Raw genomic sequence first — 19,067 nt, 5'->3', positions numbered from 1 at the left:
GTAACTCACCCCGTACTTTTGGTGTTTATGACTTTTATAGTTTTTTAAATATTAATATTTTAGTGCAAATTTTCCCGCGCTTATGTACCGCACAGTTTTGAGACAAGGGTTACATATGTTATATCATTTTGTGCGGCTGGGTCTGGACTAGTATGCTATGACTTTTGGTGTTTATGACTTTTGTAGTTTTTTAAATATTTAGATTTTAGTGCAAATTTTGGCCCATTTCTAGGCAACTTTTGGCCCCATAGAAACAAATTTCAAACTTCATTTGTGGTGTGTTGGCTCTCTCTAGTGGTATGCCGGGAGTAGTACGGCCTGTCTACCCGTATTTGGATTACCGTAATGACGACAATATCAACGGCTCGCACAGCGTCGCTGCTTTCAGGAACCATTGGAATTTTTAAGGTTGCGCAAACCGTTGAATAGTTACGGTAACCGCAAGGGTATGCTTGGTGGAAAACTCCATATCCCACAATTCATAGCACACCTCTGCCGAGTAAAACAATGGCGGCTACCTCTTCGTTTTATATATGTCTTTTATTAGTTTTTCTAGGTCACAAAATAAACTTCTAAGATATTTTCAGGCGAGAATGTAGGTATGTAAACTTCAAATAGCTGCTCGTTTTATCAAGACATCCCATATTAGCAAGTTCTCTTACGTGCTAGCTAGCTAGCCGGCTAGCAGCAACACGCGGCTAGCTAGCTAGCCGGCTAGCAGCAACACGCGGCTAGCTAGCTAGCCGGCTAGCAGCAACACGCGGCTAGCTAGCTAGCCGGCTAGCAGCAACACGCGGCTAGCTAGCTAGCCGGCTAGCAGCAACACGCGGCTAGCTAGCTAGCCGGCTAGCAGCAACACGCGGCTAGCTAGCTAGCCGGCTAGCAGCAACACGCGGCTAGCTAGCTAGCGCGGCTAGCGACCCTTCGCTAAAAAGCACCCGGGCTTCGCTTACAGTGAGGCGTCTCTAACTCCTTTCGCCCCCCCATCGCTCGCAAACAGTCTGTGTTTCAGTGGACTTATATTTCGTTTATATGGGCCGATGATGCTGGTCGATGTGGGAAAAATAACTGAGTTGTTTGGTGGTGGCTAACGCGGAGCTACAACAGAGGGCAGCTGGCCACCGGTGTATGTCTCTTTCCCCTCCTATGCGGGGAAAGAGACATACACCGGTGGCGAGGCGGCCGCCGATCGACCGGTGGTGGCTAACGTGGAGCTCAATCGTGGATAAGGGAAACCGAAGGCAGGAGAAGCAGGCGGCTGCCGGTCCGAGCGTGAGGTGAACTGAATTTCAGGTAAGAAGTTATGAACTGCACTCTATTTGGGTCAGATATAAACCGAGTTTAGGTGTAGTTTATTTTCATTGTGCTGACAGTTACAATAAATGGTTCTGCGCACGACAGCTGTGTTACTGATGTTGAACTTTATGACAGCCTCCCCTGTCATTCTCTCGCCTGTTGAAACTTCAATCATGAAACTGATCAATGATCGGCTTTTCTCTCGTGTGTTTATTGCGCTAAACTACGGAGCCCCCCCCAGGGGACATGGGAGAAAAAAAAATTACGGAGGAAAAAAAAAATTACGGAGGAAAAAAAAAAAATTAAGACGGACTTTTGCGAGCGCTCGCAAAAGTATTGCGAGATCTCGCAATAAGTATTGCGAGCGCTCGCAAAAGTATTGCGAGCGCTCGCAAAAGTTTTAGCCGCATCCTTCGGAGGCCGCCAGCTCGAAGCCGACCGGGAGGTCGAGGCACGATGTGCCGGGAAAGCGGTGTTCCTCCCGGCTGTAGTAGGTCTCGACTTCCCGTTAGCTTCGAGCTAGTGGCCGCCAGCTCGAAGCCGACCGGGAGGTCGAGGCACGATGTGCCGGGAAAGCGGTGTTCCTCCCGGCTGTAGTAGGTCTCGACCTCCCGTTAGCTTCGAGCTAGTGGGTGTCAGATCTCCAAAAACGTCGGAGCTCTTTTGCAAATATGTGATGTCTTGTAAACCGAGCAGGTATCTGACGTTTACACAACTACATTCACGCCTCAAAATATCTTAAAAGTGTATTTTGTGACCCAGAAAGAGTAATATTACAACTAAGTAGCTGCCGCATTGGTTGGAGATCTCGCAAAAGTCCGTCTTAATTTTTTTTTTCTCCCTAATTTTTTTTTTTTCCTCCCTAATTTTTTTTTTTCCCATGTCCCCTGGGGGGCTCCGTACTAAACAACAGCAGCATGGTTAAGCTTGATCAGCTGTTGTTAGAATTCATTAAATTTTAATTTCTAGTATCAGCTGATGTTTGCTGGAGCCACAGTTGTAAAAAAGGGCTGATCGAAACCAGGAGATGTCCTTACTGAATCATCAGAGCTGAACTGGTGATGGAGAAACAGGTTTACCTTTTAGGTGACATGAATGAGTTGAAGGAAAGTTATCAACTGTTTCTGAAAGACAACTAACACCAAGCTCCTTTTTTTGTGTAGCTGACAGCTGGTAACTGTGCAGGGGCGGATCTAGCAAAGCTTTTGCCAGGGGGCCAGGTAGGGCATTAACAGGGAAAGGGGGACGCAAAGATATACTTTTCTTTCTTATTCTCATATAAAATATTTACCTTTTATTAAATAGTTATCTGAATCTTACAACCAAAGTTTGTATAATAATACACAAGATTGGCTGTAGACCATTGTTAATCATTCAGAACATTGTGTAAAAATAACAAAAAACAAAAAGTGAATGCAAAAGTGCATAAATATTTATTTTACGTGTTTGATGTGTGTGGCAGGGCGTGGTCTGCAGTGCCGCTGCAGGGGAGGTGGACCCACGGGCATAAAGTCTGTGCTCTCTCGGCTGTTTTTTTTTTTTTTTTTTGTTGTGTGTTGGGCTGTGAGTTGAAAAGCTACAGCCGGCTGTGTGGGTACACCAACCATGTGTGAAAAGTGGTCCATAACGTAGTGCTTCAAAGCATGTTCATGCAAACATTGTTGGGTCTGCCGTGGTACAATGGGACTTCTGCTCATGAACCTCTGTGCACAGCGTCTGCAAATCGGGGCTGTATGAAGTCACCTCATCTTTACACAAAACTGTAAGCTGTCATCTGTGATGCGCGAGCGGTGTTTGTTTTTACCATACTTCATGGTGGAGAATGGCTGCTCTGCTGAGTTTTGCTCTCTGTAGCCGTATGAATGGCAAACTACACTGATTAGCAGCGGCATAGGCACACTTCTGAAATTTTCGCTTTCTAGTATTTATTTAATATTTCTTTATGTTATAAAAATGACTTTGAATCCTGATAAAAATGCAAAATCATGGGTTAAAAATGAAAACAAGAGAACTAAGAATGTATTAATATTTGTTGACAGAAAAACAGAAACTGTATATGTGCCAACCAAAGTGCCATTTTAATTCAGATGAAAAAAAAAAAAGGGATTTATTCATTCATTGTCCATTCAGGATCTTAAAAATGTGACAATAATAATGAAATAATACAAATAATGTAACAATAAGAATGCTGTAATAATAATTAATGTAAATCTAAATAATATTGTCCTTCAGAGAAATAGTTTGTAGTCCTGGAGAAGTTTACTCCTGCAGAGCAACTGGGACTGTCTGTGGTCATGATGGTTGAACCTCCAACCACTTTCCCAGCTTAGCCTCAGAGTGCTGCTGCTACTGTAGCAGCCGCTCTTCTCCTCTGTACTTGTCAGGACTTGCATTGTCACATCTGGGGATCCCAGGCCGTGCTGGAGAGGAGAGCCTAGTCTGGATGCTGACCTGCTGCCTGTAATTATTAGCCTTTTTCAGGCTCTTCTCCACAGGACGCCTGTCTTTTTCAGGGACAATCTTCATCCACAAATTCATAAAGTCCTTGTGAAGGGTCAGTTTATTGATGATTGTTCGCCCATGGTACCTGTGGAAGATTACAGTTGTCATTAATTTTCATTAATTGTGTAAACTCACAGAAAATAAAACATTGATGCACTTCAAACCCATTTAAAAGTACCCACCTGGCTTCAGGTGCAGCATCCCCTGCCATTCTAGAGGCAGCAATTAGAAACCTTTCAGTGAAGCTTCCTGCTTTCAGGATGACGGCTGCTCCAAGTTTGTCAGCCAGCTGGTGCAGGTGTTGAGCCGTGCTATTCCTCACTGCGACACAGCGATGGCTGAGCAAGGACAATATTAGACACACAACTCAGTGAACATGATCTCTCTTTCATGTCTTCTAATAAAATCACTACAGCTTCTTCTCTCCTCTTACGTCAGTCCTGTGTTAAACAGAGCGCTCAGAATCCGTCCATGGCTGCAATTTTCCACCATGGCATCAAGTGCCAGATTGACCTCCTGATGAAGAAAGTTGTTGTTGGGCTGTGCAAGCTTCAGCAATAGAGCTCGGCCTGTTGTTTCAACTTCTGGGTCCATTGTTTTCTGGAGCTGAATGTAGAGCTCATCGATGGTATGTATGGCCTCACAGGCTACTGCTGAGCGTTGGTTTTTCACCTAAAATGTGAGTGAAAATCATCAGTTGAGGCTGTAGTATGCACTTGAAGGGAAACTAGCTGCATGAAACACATATAAGAAACATAAAGTGTGCAATACCTCCTCAATGAGGACCAGACACACTTCATGCAGTTTAGTCTTCAGGATGTCCGAGTGGTGCTTTGCCAGAGACTGAATAGTTTGCAACCCCTGTCTTTTCTTAATCCTGTATTTACACAACACAACATTGAACACGACTTCAGGAACACCACAAATAACACAGCCACATTATGCAGCACTGTTTCTGTGCAGTATTTAATGTCTCCTTACTACGTTTCTTACCAGTCGTCTGAAGACAGCAGACTAAAGCTGTGGGACAGGCTCGCTACAGGTGTAGCTAGAGGCGGGAGTTTGACCCTGCCCTCTCTTGGATTATTCTGACTGCACTGACTGTCTGCTTTCTTGTCTGATAATCAATGAGGTTAGGAAAGAGAAACTGTAATTTCTTCTAATTCGAAGCATTGTACATGTTGCAGTGATTAATTGTTCATTAAAATCTTTTTAAAAAATCTCTTAATTTAAAGTTTGATTATTCAGCATCTTCTACAGTTACTGAGGAAAACCACTTACCGTCTATAGGGACGACTTTTGCACGGCGCAGCATCGTCCCAAGCCGAGGTCCTCGTTTTTGCGGTATGGGAACTGTTGGAGGTTTTGGAGTCAAAGGCTTTACTGCAGTAAATGCTTTGGTTGGTACTGTGTGTCCAGGTGAGGTTACAATCCCATCCTGGAAATGCTGCAGTTTTTCCAAAATAGGCCCAAATTTGTCTTTTACCGTCAAGACTCTTATTCCACGAATGACCTTCGTGTCTGTTTAGACAAAAAATAACTACAAATTGACATCTTACTAAAAAAAAACAACAACAATAAACATTTTTCTTCCTGATTTTTTTTTTCTTCAAAAAAGCATATAAAATGAATGGACAGCAAGAATATGTGTAATTTAGCATTAAAATAGATAATCTACAGTGTCAAATTTTAAAATCTAAACTAACTGATTAACAGCAGGTGTAACCACTAAAGAAAAGCATCACCTTTGAACCGACCTTCTCCTGAATGTTTAGCAGAGAAAACAGGCAATTGCGATGGACAAGCTGCTCGAGGAGGTGGAGGAACTGGAGTGAGCGGTGTCATCTCATCAGGGCTAACAATGAGAGGAATGGCCCTCAGCTCACTTGGTGTGTGTGTGTCTACAGAGCTGAGGCTACACAGACTTCTGTTAGGGTCCTCCTGATTCCAAAAGGGGTCATCCAACCAGGGACTTAAGTTCCAGCTTCTCTGGACTCTCTGTGGAGAGCCTGGGCATTGCTTAGGTAAAGGTGGGAGTCGCACAGCATAATCTCTGGGTCTCTGTGCGGTATGCAATCTGTCTGCCTGTTGAAAGAACACATTTGTCTTACTGCTCTGAGCTTTGTGAAAGTCCAGGATCCTGGACTCTGTGGTGAAGCGCTGACAGTTGCTCTGTCTACAGTGACTTACACAAAAATTACACTGTGCAAAGCAGCAAAATATAACACATCTCTCAGAAACGTTTACATTTGAACAGCAGAGAAGTCAAAAATGAGTATGTTTAGTTACTTACATCTCCATCTGTGCGTTTTCTCTGACTCAAATCTTGAAAGCAATGGAAAAAGGTATCTGATGTCTTTTCAGGCATGACTGAGATAAAAAAAGTGAACAAATTGTTTAGAAACAGAAAGTTTGTGAGTGCTTCTCAGTGTGTGAGTGACAAGTTCTAACTCAGCTGCTCAGTAAATCAGTTATGATGATGTCATATGGAACTCACGGTGCATTTTTTGAAAATATTCATATATATACACTATTTTGTGTTTTTACAAAAATATCAGACATGTCTAAATCAAAGGCAGCTTATGATCTCTAATTATGATCTTTAATCAACAAATTTAAATAGACGTCCTAATCACAGCTTCTAAAACTAGACAACACTATACTGATAAATTCATATAAAACAGCAAAAAGGAGATAAAAGCACCATCATAAATAGAGAAATAAGTACAGTAAATAAATAAATACAGTTTTTAAAAAATACAGAAAAAAACATGTGTCATTTGCTACAACAACAACAACAAAATAGCAGTTTGGACAAAGCTGTTTCTTCAAGCTTCGCCTGCATTTAGGGGCTGCAAACCTCTGTCCCAAAGGAAGAAGCTGAAATCCTCCAATAAGGGGTGGGAGTCATTTAAAGTAGAGTAACTCATCCTCTACAACTGCCTAGTATTCAAGGACTCTATGTTAAGATGCTCTAACATGGTACAGTACCTTCAGAAATGCCCCAAATTTCTTATATATTGAAAATGCAATCTCTTCTCAGGAACCTTTTCTCGATTCAGTAGAAGTAGATCTAGTATTCATTTTAAAGTTCTAATGTTCGTTTTTAAATGTTTAAATGGTCTTGCCCCACCTTATCTCTCTGGACTTCTTCATCCTTACTCCTCCCCCAGGTTTCTCAGGTCAGCTGACAAGCCGCTCCTGGAGGTACCCAGGTCCAAGAAAAAGCTCAGAGGGGACAGGGCCCTCTCTATTGCTGCTCCTAATCTCTGGAACAATCTGCCCCAGCACATTAGGCCCCTTCACTGTCCACTTTTAAAATGCGTCTTAAAACCCATTTTGACTCCTTGGCATATGACACTGTATGACCCTGAGTTTATTGTTTTTAATCTATTGTACTCATTTTATTGTTTTTAATTCTAAAGATCATTTTATACTTTTTATTTTGCGCTATTTGTGCTCATTTTATTATTTGCTGTCACTCTTATTTATTTATTTTGGGTAAATCTTTTTATTCATGTATTATTTTTGGCATGCCAAGTGTACAGCACTTTGTGTTCAGCTGTGTTGTTCTGAAAGTGCTATATAAATAAATTGCTTGCTTGCTATAGTGACACATGCTGGGCAGTTTTGTGGTTAAGCCTTTCTCAACCCCGAGGCAAGTTATTGAAATGGCAACGGGAGGAAACAACCCGGCAAAATAACACATGACAGCGAGATAAATTTATATTTGCATGTGTATTCAGAGTGTTACCACTATTCTAGGATTTCTATTGTCAGAATAATATTGGTGACTTTAGACCTTTATTTAAACTGTAGACTTGCTTGAACTTAAGAAAGTAGAAGGTTGGTTTGTTATGCTTCAAGGTTGGATTTTATTAATGAAAACATTAAAGGGAAAAATGTTAACAAGCAAACAAACCTTACTAAAAATGTTCATGTTATTCATTGCATTATACAACATAGTGAAGAAAGCTGCAAGCTTGACTAAAATTCAAGTATTAGGGAGCTCCATTAGCATCTAGTCTGGCTTCACTCTACAAGCCAGGACAGGTTTGCGTGACTGGAGGCTCAGACTGTGTATGCAACCGGAATAGACCCATAAAACTGGATGGAGCATTGTTTGACATATAATATTAATTCAGCAGTGGAGTTCTCTGCCAGGGCATGACTGACATTTATGAACATCGCTGTGAGGCATTTTATCACTCTTGGAGCCATATAGAAAATATTGCAGCTCCTCTCCCTGTCAGATAATGGCACTAATTTCACCAGCATGGTTTAAACCTCTGTGACTGCTGAAGGGCAAGAATTACTGGTTCTTTGTGCGTCTTAATCCTTACCAAATAATGAGAAAAAGTCTGTCATTTTTCACGGCTTATAATTCAAAAGGTGGGCTTTTTCAAACCCCACATTAAAACAAATGTTTCTTTTTTGGCATGTATTCATTTATTTATTTATTTTTGATGCATCATTCCAAAGTAGTTATGCAATATAGAAAAAAATCTGCAATGAGGTAACCAAGCAGGTCACCAAGGGACAGTCGCCATGGCATTTTGTCCTGATTGTGTCAAGAGCGTGGCTGTAAGCATAAAGGAAGAGAAATTCCATCCATCCATTCGCTTCCGCTTATCCTTTTCAGGGTCGCGGGGGGCGCTGGAGCCTATCCCAGCTGTCATAGGGCGAGAGGCGGGGTACACCCTGGACAGGTCGCCAGTCTCTCGCAGGGCCAACACACAGGGACAGACAACCATTCGCACTCACTTTCACTCGCACATTCACACCTAGTGACAATTTGGATTTAACCTATCCCCACAAGCTGCATGTCTTTGGACGGTGGGAGGAAGCCAGAGTACCCGGAGGGAACCCACGCAAACACGGGGAGAACATGCAAACTCCACACAGAAAGACCCCGGCCTGATGGTGGAATTGAACTCAGGACCTTCTTGCTGTGTGGCAACAGTGCTAACCACCGTGCCCCACTCTGAGAACTGCAATAAGAAAAAAAAAATTCTTATTGCAGTTCTCAGAGTTACGAGATAATCTGAGAGAGCTACAGGAAGTAAATAAACCACTTTTTTTTTCTAGATATGTAATTACCTGAAAGAGTTGCTGAGACATGAACTCGCTTCCTGTTTAGTGGCTTCGCACACTGTTTCAGCTTACCGTAAGCCTGATAAGTTTTGTGAGGCTTTAAAACTCAAAATCATTTCTGACTGTGAAAATTTTTTCAGTTTTTCCAAAACTCCAAAATGTGGGAAGCTGAATATAATAGAAGCTAATTTCCTACGGTTATGTGGAAAAGAAAGCTGTCACAGGACTGTGAAAAACTAAATACACTTCATTATTCAGTAGCCTGTAGAGCTACTTCTGCAGCAATAACTTGAACTAATCACCTTCTGTATTGCTTCATCACTGTCACATTGTTGTGGAGGGATTTTGGCTCATTCGTCTTTACAGCATTGCCTTGGTTCATTAACATTTGTGGACATTCGTGCATAGCTCTCAAGGTCACGCCACAGCATTTCAATCAGTTTGAGGTCTGGACTTTGAGCCATTGTTGTACATTTTGGGGCTTATTTTGCTGTTGCATGACCCAGTTTTCACTCAAGCTGTGGGACAGATTGGCCTTACATTTTATTCTAGAGTACTTTGGTGTACAGGTTAATGGTTGAGCTAATAACGGCAAGGTACCCGTGTCATGTGGTTGGAAAACAAACCCAAATCATCACCCCTCCTCCAACTGCATGTTGGTATGAGGTTTTTGTTGTGATATACTGTGTTTGCTTTTTTCCAAATGTGGTGCTGTGTATTATAGCCAAACATCTCGTCTCTGCAAAGCATATTGTTCCAGAGGTCTTGTGGTTTGTTTAGATGCAGCTGTGAAAGCCTGAGCCATGCTGCAGACTTTGTTTTAGAGAGAAGAACTTTAACATGCTAATTGAGGCCTGTAGAGTCTGGGATGTAGCTTTTAGGGGTTTTTTGCAGTTTCTTTGAGCGTTGCACAATCTGACCTTGAGGTGAATTAGCTTGGACTGCCACTCTTGGCAAGACGGTTGAATGGTCTTAACAGATCCCTGAATGCTCCAGACCAACAAACTGCTAAAATGTCAACTTTTAAAGAGGCGATCACACTTGCTGACGACTGCACAGGGTCCTGTCAAAACTCTTTGTAACATTTTGCTTAATCTGAGGAATCCCCTGCTGCTTTATTTGGCTGTGGGCTTACCACTGAACTCCAAAAGCAGAAAAAATAATAACACATTAAGGCTGTGTACAGCTTTGGATGTTCCCCCTGCCAAATATCTTTTAGAAAAATATCACAAAATTCAAGCCAGTCATTTCATTTCATATTTAGGATTAAGTCTGCCTTCACTTTGCTAAATTCCAAAGCTTCCAAAAATGCCAAAGTAAATAATGCTGTAATTTCCTGTGCCCCATCTAAAGGCCTACTCTGTGTTTACAAAAACATGTGGTTTTTATACTCTAAAAGACCCATGGCAACGGCAACGCCTTTGACTGAATCCTCTCTTGGGACATTACCATATCTGATTCAGTGTGTGGAAAGGGTATATTAGAAGATCCAGACCCTGTTAAGAATCAAACATCCTGTTCCTCTAGCAATCTTCCACCAAAGTCATTAAGAACCCCCTTTCTAATATTAGAAGCTCCTTGACTCGAAATGATGATAACCCTGTCCTTTGGAATGGCAGTGTCTTAAAATTGTGTTTTGCAGGGTATAGAAAAATAGAAAAAGTGCAAAACTTTTCTTTGGAAGTGCATGTCATTGTTAAGTTCATACCCAAATTATTCTAACAGGGTGCATATTGGATGGTCAAGCATTTGTGTCACTGCACACTCATCTCTTTGGAACCAACAAGCTGACAATTTGTGCATTTTATCAGCTATTGTTCAAATGCACAAGAAGATGGCAAGGAGTTTCAAATTCCTCTACTTTTTCAGTCATTACAATTTCTGACAAGTTTGGCAGAACAAAAGTTGCCCTTTTTTTAATCAGATATACAGCTGTGACAGAGAGAGTACATTGAGTGAGGCTTGTAGTAAGAAATAGCTTTGAGTGCTCTAATTGAGTAGAAAAGTAGTATATGAGTACCAGTCCGTGGTGTTGTGCATTTCTGCCAGTCTTGCGGTCTGCTCATATGCAACTTTACAAGCCTAAGCCATGCTGTCATGTTCTATATAAAAGAAGAGGCTTTTTCCTGCTAACCCTTGGAAACAACACATACTTGTGCTCCTATGAATTTTAACATTTAGCATTCTAACTGAGGTCTGTAGAATCTGAGAGCTCTTGGGTTTTTTGGTATTTTCTCTAAACGTAGCATGGTCTTACCTTTGGCTGACATTGCTGGGAAATCCTCTCCTGGGAAGACAGCTGGCAGCTGTCCTGAATGTTTTCCACCACCTGTTAATAATCTTTTTCACCGTGGAATGGTGGACTGGAAATAACTTTTATTATAACATTTCCCAGACTGATTATCAATTTCTGCTTTAACAACATTGCTGAAGGCTTTCCTCTTTGACATTGTGTTAACATACCCATGAATGCTCCAGTCCAGCAAACTGATAACATTTCCATTTTTATAATAGACTTGATTAACTGTTTACCAAATTTGCTGGTGATCAGTTAATCAAGTGTATTTGACTAGCAGCACCCGGCTGCTGCCTACACTCTTACATCCAGTGGAAGGAGCAAAGGTGTACTTAGTTTTTCCTGGGACTGCATAGATTCCTTCATCCTATTGGTAGCCCAGTCATGAAAACCTGGGTAAAATATAAGAATTTTGGGGTAGTTTCTCAGGTTTCCACACTTGCTGGTGAGTCTTTCTAGACTAAAATCAGTAGCATCAAATCCAGGTAAATGCCATTTGTTATTAAAATACTTCAGCAGATTGGTAATTTTTTCTGACTAACTGGAAGTAACAAGTTAATTGTTAGTGACTTTATGGATTCATTTGCATGAAATAGCCTTTTTTATACTTTGCATTTTCCACAGTCTTGTGTTTTCTTCCTCGTGTGCTGCATGGAAACTGTATTAGAGATAAACATCAGTGCAACACTAAATGATGCCTCAGTGTAAAATCTGATTATCATAGCCCTGCATGACTTTGGTCAAAAGCCCAAATCAATTTTTAGATATTTCCCTTTTCACTCAGCTGCTCCTTAGACAAACAAGACAGCCTTTGTTTCAGTTTTTTTTTACCAAATTACATGTTCACCAGAAGGTAGGTTAGGCATTTACCTCATCTGATAACCTCATTCTTGATTGAACACTTAAGTGGATAATGTGAGTGGGAGGCTTTTCAGCACAAGTCCCCTGGAAACATTGGACCATGTTCTTGTCAACAACCAGTGTGAGTCATTCATTAAAGAAAAGTGCTTCCTGCGATCGAAGCCCAAAATAGATTGTGGCATTACAGATGTTAGCTTTAGCAGTTACTCTGGGCCTTTAATGCATTCATTTCACATAAATGCCTCAGTGCAAGTTCAAATGGTAACGCTTATATTTTCTTCCCATCATGTATGCCTCACATTCTGTTTTTCTTGTTCAAAAAAGAAACCCTGCATCTACTCTGTATGCTGAGTATTTTTAGTATTTCACTGTACACCCAAGGGATTCTAACTGCTTTAGCAATCTATTTGTCCCATCGTAGACCACAAATTTTCTGCTTTGCACTGCACTCTGTGTTTAGATACGCTCTAGGCAAATTTGGGTGAAGCAGTGCTCTTGTGTGACCCTTCAAATGAATGACTATATTCATGGGTTTGGGTGTCATATGCTACCTTTACAATGCTTAGAAATACATTTTTTAAGTCTTGGTGGCGTGTTTGTGCCTTAAGGAGCAATGAACGTAGCCACCAGCAGGGGACTGACAGTTCTTCAGTTTCTTACAGTCCACTCGCAAAACCGTCACAGAAGCACACGAACACGTTATGGTAGTTCTCAGTTGCATCGCATTACTTTAAGCTTGACTTCTCTCTTGACTTCTTATGTATCCTTTTGTCTTGCAAGTCTGGAACATGCAACTAAGGAAGAATCCTTGATTTTTCATGTTGTGAGCTATTGAGCTATCGACCCCAACTAAGCAGCAGACACGTCCTCAGAACACGACTCCAATATGTCGCATCAGAGGTGGCCTTTGGTATCCTTTTTTCTAGGAAAGGTTTTCTCTTTTAATTGATTGAAGGTATAATACTATTTGTCTGACTCCGACTCATGATTGTATGCCCAGTGTCTGTGCTTGTATTTGTATCTTTGCTAGACTTTGTTGCTGTGTACATAAGAACACGTGTTCCACTTGTTTGCTCATCTTTTCACATTAGTCAATAAAATAAACTTGCACTTGTGCAGTTTCCAAAGACTAAGGCCATCTGTGTATCTTTATCTGTCACACTGAGCCACTTGTAACGAGAGAGAGCGAACATGTCTCCACCAAGCTGATTATTGCACAAGCCTATAATCTGCGAACATCTGCAGCTTGACTAGTCTGTCGCCACTGGTCTCCACGGTGCGAGAAATCTGCCAACAGCAGATTTGTCGACTTTCTGCTTAAAAGAATTATCTCAGTTTGGAGCCAAACACAGTCTTGCTCAATTTCAGCGGGCAGACAGGGTTGAATAAAGAGCCATATTGATCAGGTTCAATTCAGAGTAATCTCTAATACACAGAAAGAACTATGACATACGTGAGCTAGAATTCTATTGCACCAAACTACCAGATGAACTGGAAGGATGTAAGTGTTGGTCGGAGAAAGTATTAAAAAGTGTAAATAAAACACCCCAACCGGTCGCAGCAGATGGCCCCGCCCCTCCCTGAGCCTGGTTCTGCTGGAGGTTTCTTCCTGTTAAAAGGGAGTTTTTCCTTCCCACTGTCGCCAAAGTGCTTGCTCATAGGGGGTCATATGATTGTTGGGTTTTCTGTGTATGCGACTGTTGTTGTGATTTGGTGCTATAAAAGAAAATTGAATTGAAGTGAATTGAAGTGAAAAGCTAATAACACAGTTTGTTTGTTTGTTTTTCACATGTTGAGTTCTGTGGTGATTATTTCCTTTTGTTTTGGTTACAATTTTTCAATTTTGAATATGTTTTGGAGATCCTTCCACATAACTACTTTTATTTAAGTTAATGACTTAAATGCATTTCATAATAGATTACAGCAATATTTTTAAAAGTGCCAGAATGTTAGAAATAGTCTTGTTGGTGGTTTCAGTGACAAATAAACTGGACAAACTGAAAGAGTTTTAAATCTCAGGCTTGTTTTCAATAATCGGGTGAAAATTACTTACTCGCTGAATGCTAATAATTGCATGTGGTGTTGAGATCAGATGACAGACTCGGCCATTGAGGATATATCCCATTTCTTTGACTTGAGAGATTTTGGGGTTGCTTTTGCAGTATGGTTTGACTCATTATCCATGTGCTCTGTGGAGCACCGTCCAATTGCTTTTGCAGCAACTGGATGAATCTCAGCAGAGAGTAATCACCCTGCTACTTCTGTCTGCAGTCACATCATCAGTAAACACTAGTAATTTAGTTCTAGTGGCAGCCATACATGCCCGTTCTCTGCCTCGGTCATGTTTGATGTTCACAAGCTGTTTCTCTCCTTCTCCAGCCTTTTCTCTTCCCAACAAGCTCATTTTGGTTTTATGTGTCCAGAGACAGACGAACTTCCAGGTCTTTTTGATTTTTTTTCTGGCAAAGTCTGATCTGGCCTTCCTGCTCTTTAGTGTAACCAGGGGCTTGCACCTTGTCATAAACCGACTGTATCTCTTGATGCATCTATTGGTCTTTCGGGTCTTTTGGCACTGCTGAGCTGGCCAGTACATTCCTTCTTTTTAATAATGTACCAGATTGTTGACTTGGCGACTTCTGAAGATTTTCCTACCTGATAGTTTTGAGTTATTTAACCTCACAATCCCCCTCTGTTGTATTGACGTCTTTTTGGACATCATCCTAATTCCAGTAAAAAGCTACCAAATACAAGTTCAACACTTGGGACACTAAATCTTCTATCTTATCTTAATATGTAATGAAAAACATAAAATAATGTATGTATGTATGAAATAATGAGGGAATGGGCCTGATCTGGCCATGTCAGTGAACTATCCAATTAATTTTGAACTTTTACCGTAGTTTTCTGCAGCTTTTTATTGAACAGTAGTTCATTGTTGTGCAGGTTCTACATTCTGAGCTGATGAAATCAGCAGCTGTAAGCTATGTGTTCCTGCGACCGTTAAGGCTGTGCTGGCAGACCAAGTGAGGCAAATCCAGTCTATTCCAATTATACTGCGGAGCACTTTACTCCACTTAAGTGCATTACCCCCTAATCAGTGCCTGGCTGTGCTCAGTTAGTACTTAGTGCATGACCTTTCCTTCATATTCATGAAAAGTAAGAGCTGCTGGAAAATTAGCTTCAGTCACAGTGAATTCTCTTATTCATATGTGAAGTTGCATTTATATGTGAAACGAAGTAATGTTTCTTTTAAGTTTTGATCAACAACAGTAACTGGCACAGAACACACAGTAGTTATAAATGCATTAAATCAAACAAGTGTAAATGCATTCAAGGTTCACTATGGATTTTTCAGCCGCTTTTTGTCGCTGTAACACTTCGTATTTTCAGTAACTGCCAATGTGAAGGAGCAGAAACAAGTTGAGAAAGCAACGCTGACATGTCATCATCTTCCTCGCTGATACGGTAAACTTGTAAGAAAGCGCTTCCTTATTTAGGTGTCACGTCCTTATTGCACATTTAAAAAACAGAGAGCAGCTTTATTGTACATCTGGATTTTTATTTGTAGACACGTGCTATTTGTTCATAAATCACAATTTGTTACCGTCCTGTTAGCTCTGTTTTTGGTCCCTGGGTAGGTTTTAACTGCCTCTCTGCTGTCTTGTGTTGAACAGGCAGTGCACGGGGAGAGCTGCTGAAAACAAATGCAAAACAGGGAAAGAACAAACTCTGCAACAAAGTGAGCTCTTGGGTTGTAATTTTATTAAACTGTTACGGTCTGCTATGGTCAAAGTTTTGCTTTTTTTTTTTTTTTATTGGTCAGAGTTTTCTTATTTATTATTTTCTATATTCTTGTAATTGTTGTGCTTTAAGTTCTGTAGTTTCAGCGCAGGTTATATTTAAGTCCTTGAGTTTCCAGTTTATTTTGCCTCCCCTGTGTTTCCTTTATCCTGTTATCAAGTCTTAGTCCACAGGTGTCGAACTCCAGGCCTCGAGGGCCGGTGTCCTGCAGGTTTTAGATGTCTCCTTGATCCAACACGGCTGATTCAAATGGCTAAATAACCTCCTCAACATGTCTTGAAGTTCTCCAGATGCCTGCTAATGAAGTAATCATTTGATTCAGGTGTGTTGACCCAGGGTGAGATCTAAAACCTGCAGGACACCGGCCCTTGAGGCCTGGAGTTCGACACCCTTGTCTTAGTCTCTCTGGTAGGTGTTTTTCTGTCTTGTTACTTTCTGCTTTCATCTGATAGTCATTTATCTATGGTGCCATGTTTTAGTTTTACTTCCCCATGTTTTGTCTGATTTAGTTCAGCTGTGTCTCCCAGGTGTCTCACTCTTCCCCAATTACCCTTCTGTTAGGTTGTTTTTGCTCCTATCCTGTTCACTTTTCTCTGTCAGTTATGCTTTATGTATTTTTGCTTAAAACCTATGGATTCTGCAGTTGAGTCTCTGTTGCATATTTTCATTGCAGCAGGCAGTGGTGCACAGGTGGCAGCTGGAAGAGCTGCAGGCCACCGGCATGCCTCAAACACCTCCAGGATGGGGCAATGAGCCACCAGTGTCAAGGGGCATTTTCACGGATTTCCACAGGCTATCCTAAAGTGGCTGGGGCTCTCCCCAGAAGACCATTGTTGCTGGTTCCAGGGTGACTGCATGGGAGCGAAGGAACAACCTTTCGCTTTTCTCTCCTCTCGCTTTTCGTCCTTGCCTGGGGGGTAGGCTAGGCCGGACTAAGTCAGGCGATGGCGGTATGTGGTCAGGTGTGGTTTGTCGCTCAGCTGCAGGGGAGGGGTGGAGCAATGGGTCCAGGGGTCTGTGCTAGGGGAGGCTAGCTGACAGCTGATTCCCATTGCACTAATCACCTAATCACCCATTCCCCTATCTCAGTAGCTGCTGGGGCCTGGAGCGGAGAGTTGTGCCTGAGAGCTGACCATGGAGCAGATCAGAGACTGTGTGCGAATAAAAAAATCACTAAAACGCAACTCCGAACTCTTCCCTTGTGTTTGAATGTGTGGAGGGCGGGGACAAGTAACAGAGTGTTACACCGTGTTATAAGCCAATTGGATTGCATGCTTTTTCTTAGTAAGCCTAAGTAATTATAATTTACAGTGGAGTCTCTTTCCAGTTTAACACAGATCTCTTCCTCTTATGACTTTCAGTAGCTACCACACTGCAGTCTCAGCATATCTACACATTTTATGGCCTAAAATGACATGCACTTTTCTGTGGTTGTAGCAACTCTGACACTGGAAGAGGCTAACTTCTCACAAAAGATGTTGGTGTCGTTGGCTTTTAGTGAAACAGCGACAACGGTTGAAATGTGGAAGACTTAATTCTTATTATTTTACTGTTTTGTGTTTTTTGTTGTTTTTTTTAAATGCAGTAAATGTAGTTTTGCATCTGTGGACACAGCCGTGCTAACTGTTTCACTCTGCTTTAAAAATGCTAAGCTACGCACCCAGTGTCTTGTGGGTGGGAGTATAAAAGTATTATTAGGCATGTAACGACAACCACAGGAGCTACAAAAACTTTCTGTTTACTAAGCAGTAAGAACAAAAACTGAGTTTCAAATGAGATTCTTGCAGACCTCACGCTGCGTGCCATCAGCTATGTGCTTATTTTTCCACTCACAGTCCAAAGACATTCAAGGGAACTGAACAAAGTTTTAATGGCAAAAAACTTTCTCAGTGAGGATCATGTTACAGTCCAGTTCATAACCTTTAGACAACCCTTAAGAAAAGCGTCATGATCACCCAGGGCAGAAAGGCTCTTTTGATTCTCGTTATCTGGGTATTTAGTATTTATTTATTTATTGTCATTGTCAAGAACAATGAAATTGCGTTTGGGGCTTCCATACAACCCAAAAAAAAGAAGAAAATAATAAATACCCCTTAAAACCCAAGTGTACATATTTAACCCAGTGTGACTCCAATGCAATAAGACAATCCTTAGCAATAATGTTCGTAGAAATTCAGACAAAGACCTGAGAACAGCCTCAATCCTGCACTTATGTTAATCCATCGGTTGCAGCACCATGCAGCTGGTGTCTGTGACACAGGACTGAGCTAAAGCAGATTTCCAGTGATCTACAAACCCGGATGGCATACACAGAGTCTGAGCCAGGGCCTCTTACGCAAGTTCAGCCAGCTGTGGCTGTTTGGGCTGTGCGTGCAGGGAATGTGTTTACATAACGCTCATTTAGGCTTTTCCCTTCACATAGCAGGACCTAAAGAAAGTCAGAGGCATGCTGCTAGTACTAGACAAGAAGTTCCAAAAAGTTCTGTACAAGAGTTGTTGTTTTTTAATTCGGACACTGATGTTTATGAGGATTATGTAACAGTGGAAATAAAATATTGTGACTGTTTACTGAATAAAAAAACTATTATTCCTGAAAGTTAAATACAGCATAGCTTCACCACCACACCGGGTAACCTATTTTTCTGTCCTGTGGCTACGTTTGGATTAAAAAATGGAGTGTGAACTGCAGTGGTGCCATTGTAAGACATTCATATAGGAAAACAACTCTTATATTACTATTATTATCTATTATCTACTATTACTATCTTATTAATATTGTACTTACTCCAGAAGTTGATTCAGTTCATCTGAATGTAGCATTTTCAGTGGGAGGCTGAAGAAGTCACTTGGATAAGTGATAAAGCCTTTCTCCCAGTGAATACGCTGCATCAAGATGAGCAGAATCAACTATTACCTGGATGACCGAGCATGCATCAAAAAGTATTCTGCAGTATTTACAGTCCACCCCTGGCTATCGGTGCTCATAACACTCAAATATCATGTTTGGAAGCATCATTTTCTGTCCCAGATGGGATCAGGCAGCTCAGGTTAAGTCTCAGAGTATTTCAGGTACTGCTTTCATGTGAGATGACCTTAATGTGTCTCTGCTTCCATGTGCCACTGCAATCATGATGGCAGCACAGACTCCTGTCCTGCTTTTTCCTCAGGCGCAGAATCAGCTCCTGATCTGCACTAAGCCCTGGGCCTTAAATCCCTC

At 41.4% G+C, this 19,067-nt stretch overlaps 1 protein-coding gene and 1 long non-coding RNA gene across 3 annotated transcripts; one reads left to right on the top strand and one right to left on the bottom strand.

Moving 5' to 3' along the window:
• Positions 1 to 954: 954 nt before the first annotated feature.
• On the top strand, positions 955 to 17,318 carry LOC143419725 (uncharacterized). Of its 2 annotated transcripts, none has more exons than XR_013099739.1 (4): positions 955 to 1,293; positions 15,440 to 15,514; positions 15,724 to 15,788; positions 16,524 to 17,318. It is a non-coding gene; the product is annotated as an uncharacterized LOC143419725 (long non-coding RNA). The 2 variants fall into 2 exon arrangements; XR_013099740.1 differs by having other exon boundaries at positions 15,440 to 15,522.
• On the bottom strand, positions 3,357 to 5,113 carry LOC143419612 (TOG array regulator of axonemal microtubules protein 1-like). Its single transcript, XM_076887022.1, has 6 exons — positions 5,080 to 5,113; positions 4,792 to 4,915; positions 4,570 to 4,675; positions 4,232 to 4,470; positions 3,981 to 4,136; positions 3,357 to 3,883 (listed from the first exon to the last, which is right to left on the bottom strand). Exons 1-6 carry the CDS (start codon positions 5,111 to 5,113, stop codon positions 3,643 to 3,645), a joined length of 900 nt encoding a protein of 299 aa, XP_076743137.1. The 3' UTR covers positions 3,357 to 3,642.
• Positions 17,319 to 19,067: the final 1,749 nt, after the last annotated feature.

This window comes from Maylandia zebra, linkage group LG7 (assembly GCF_041146795.1).
Source record: "Maylandia zebra isolate NMK-2024a linkage group LG7, Mzebra_GT3a, whole genome shotgun sequence".
Taxonomy (NCBI): domain Eukaryota; kingdom Metazoa; phylum Chordata; class Actinopteri; order Cichliformes; family Cichlidae; genus Maylandia; species Maylandia zebra.
The sequence above is the reverse complement of the archived record's forward strand: the minus strand, read 5'-3'. Positions and strand labels throughout refer to the sequence as shown.

What these genes read in the sequence shown, in the direction of transcription:
- LOC143419612 (XM_076887022.1), bottom strand. Translation starts at nt 5,113, where the DNA reads ATGCTGCGCCGTGCAAAAGTCGTCCCTATAGACG. An exon ending in AAAAGTCGTCCCTATAGACG is followed by an intron (nt 4,916 to 5,079) that starts GTAAGTGGTTTT and finishes ATTGATTATCAG; the next exon opens with ACAAGAAAGCAGACAGTCAG. An exon ending in CTGCTGTCTTCAGACGACTG is followed by an intron (nt 4,676 to 4,791) that starts GTAAGAAACGTA and finishes GTGTAAATACAG; the next exon opens with GATTAAGAAAAGACAGGGGT.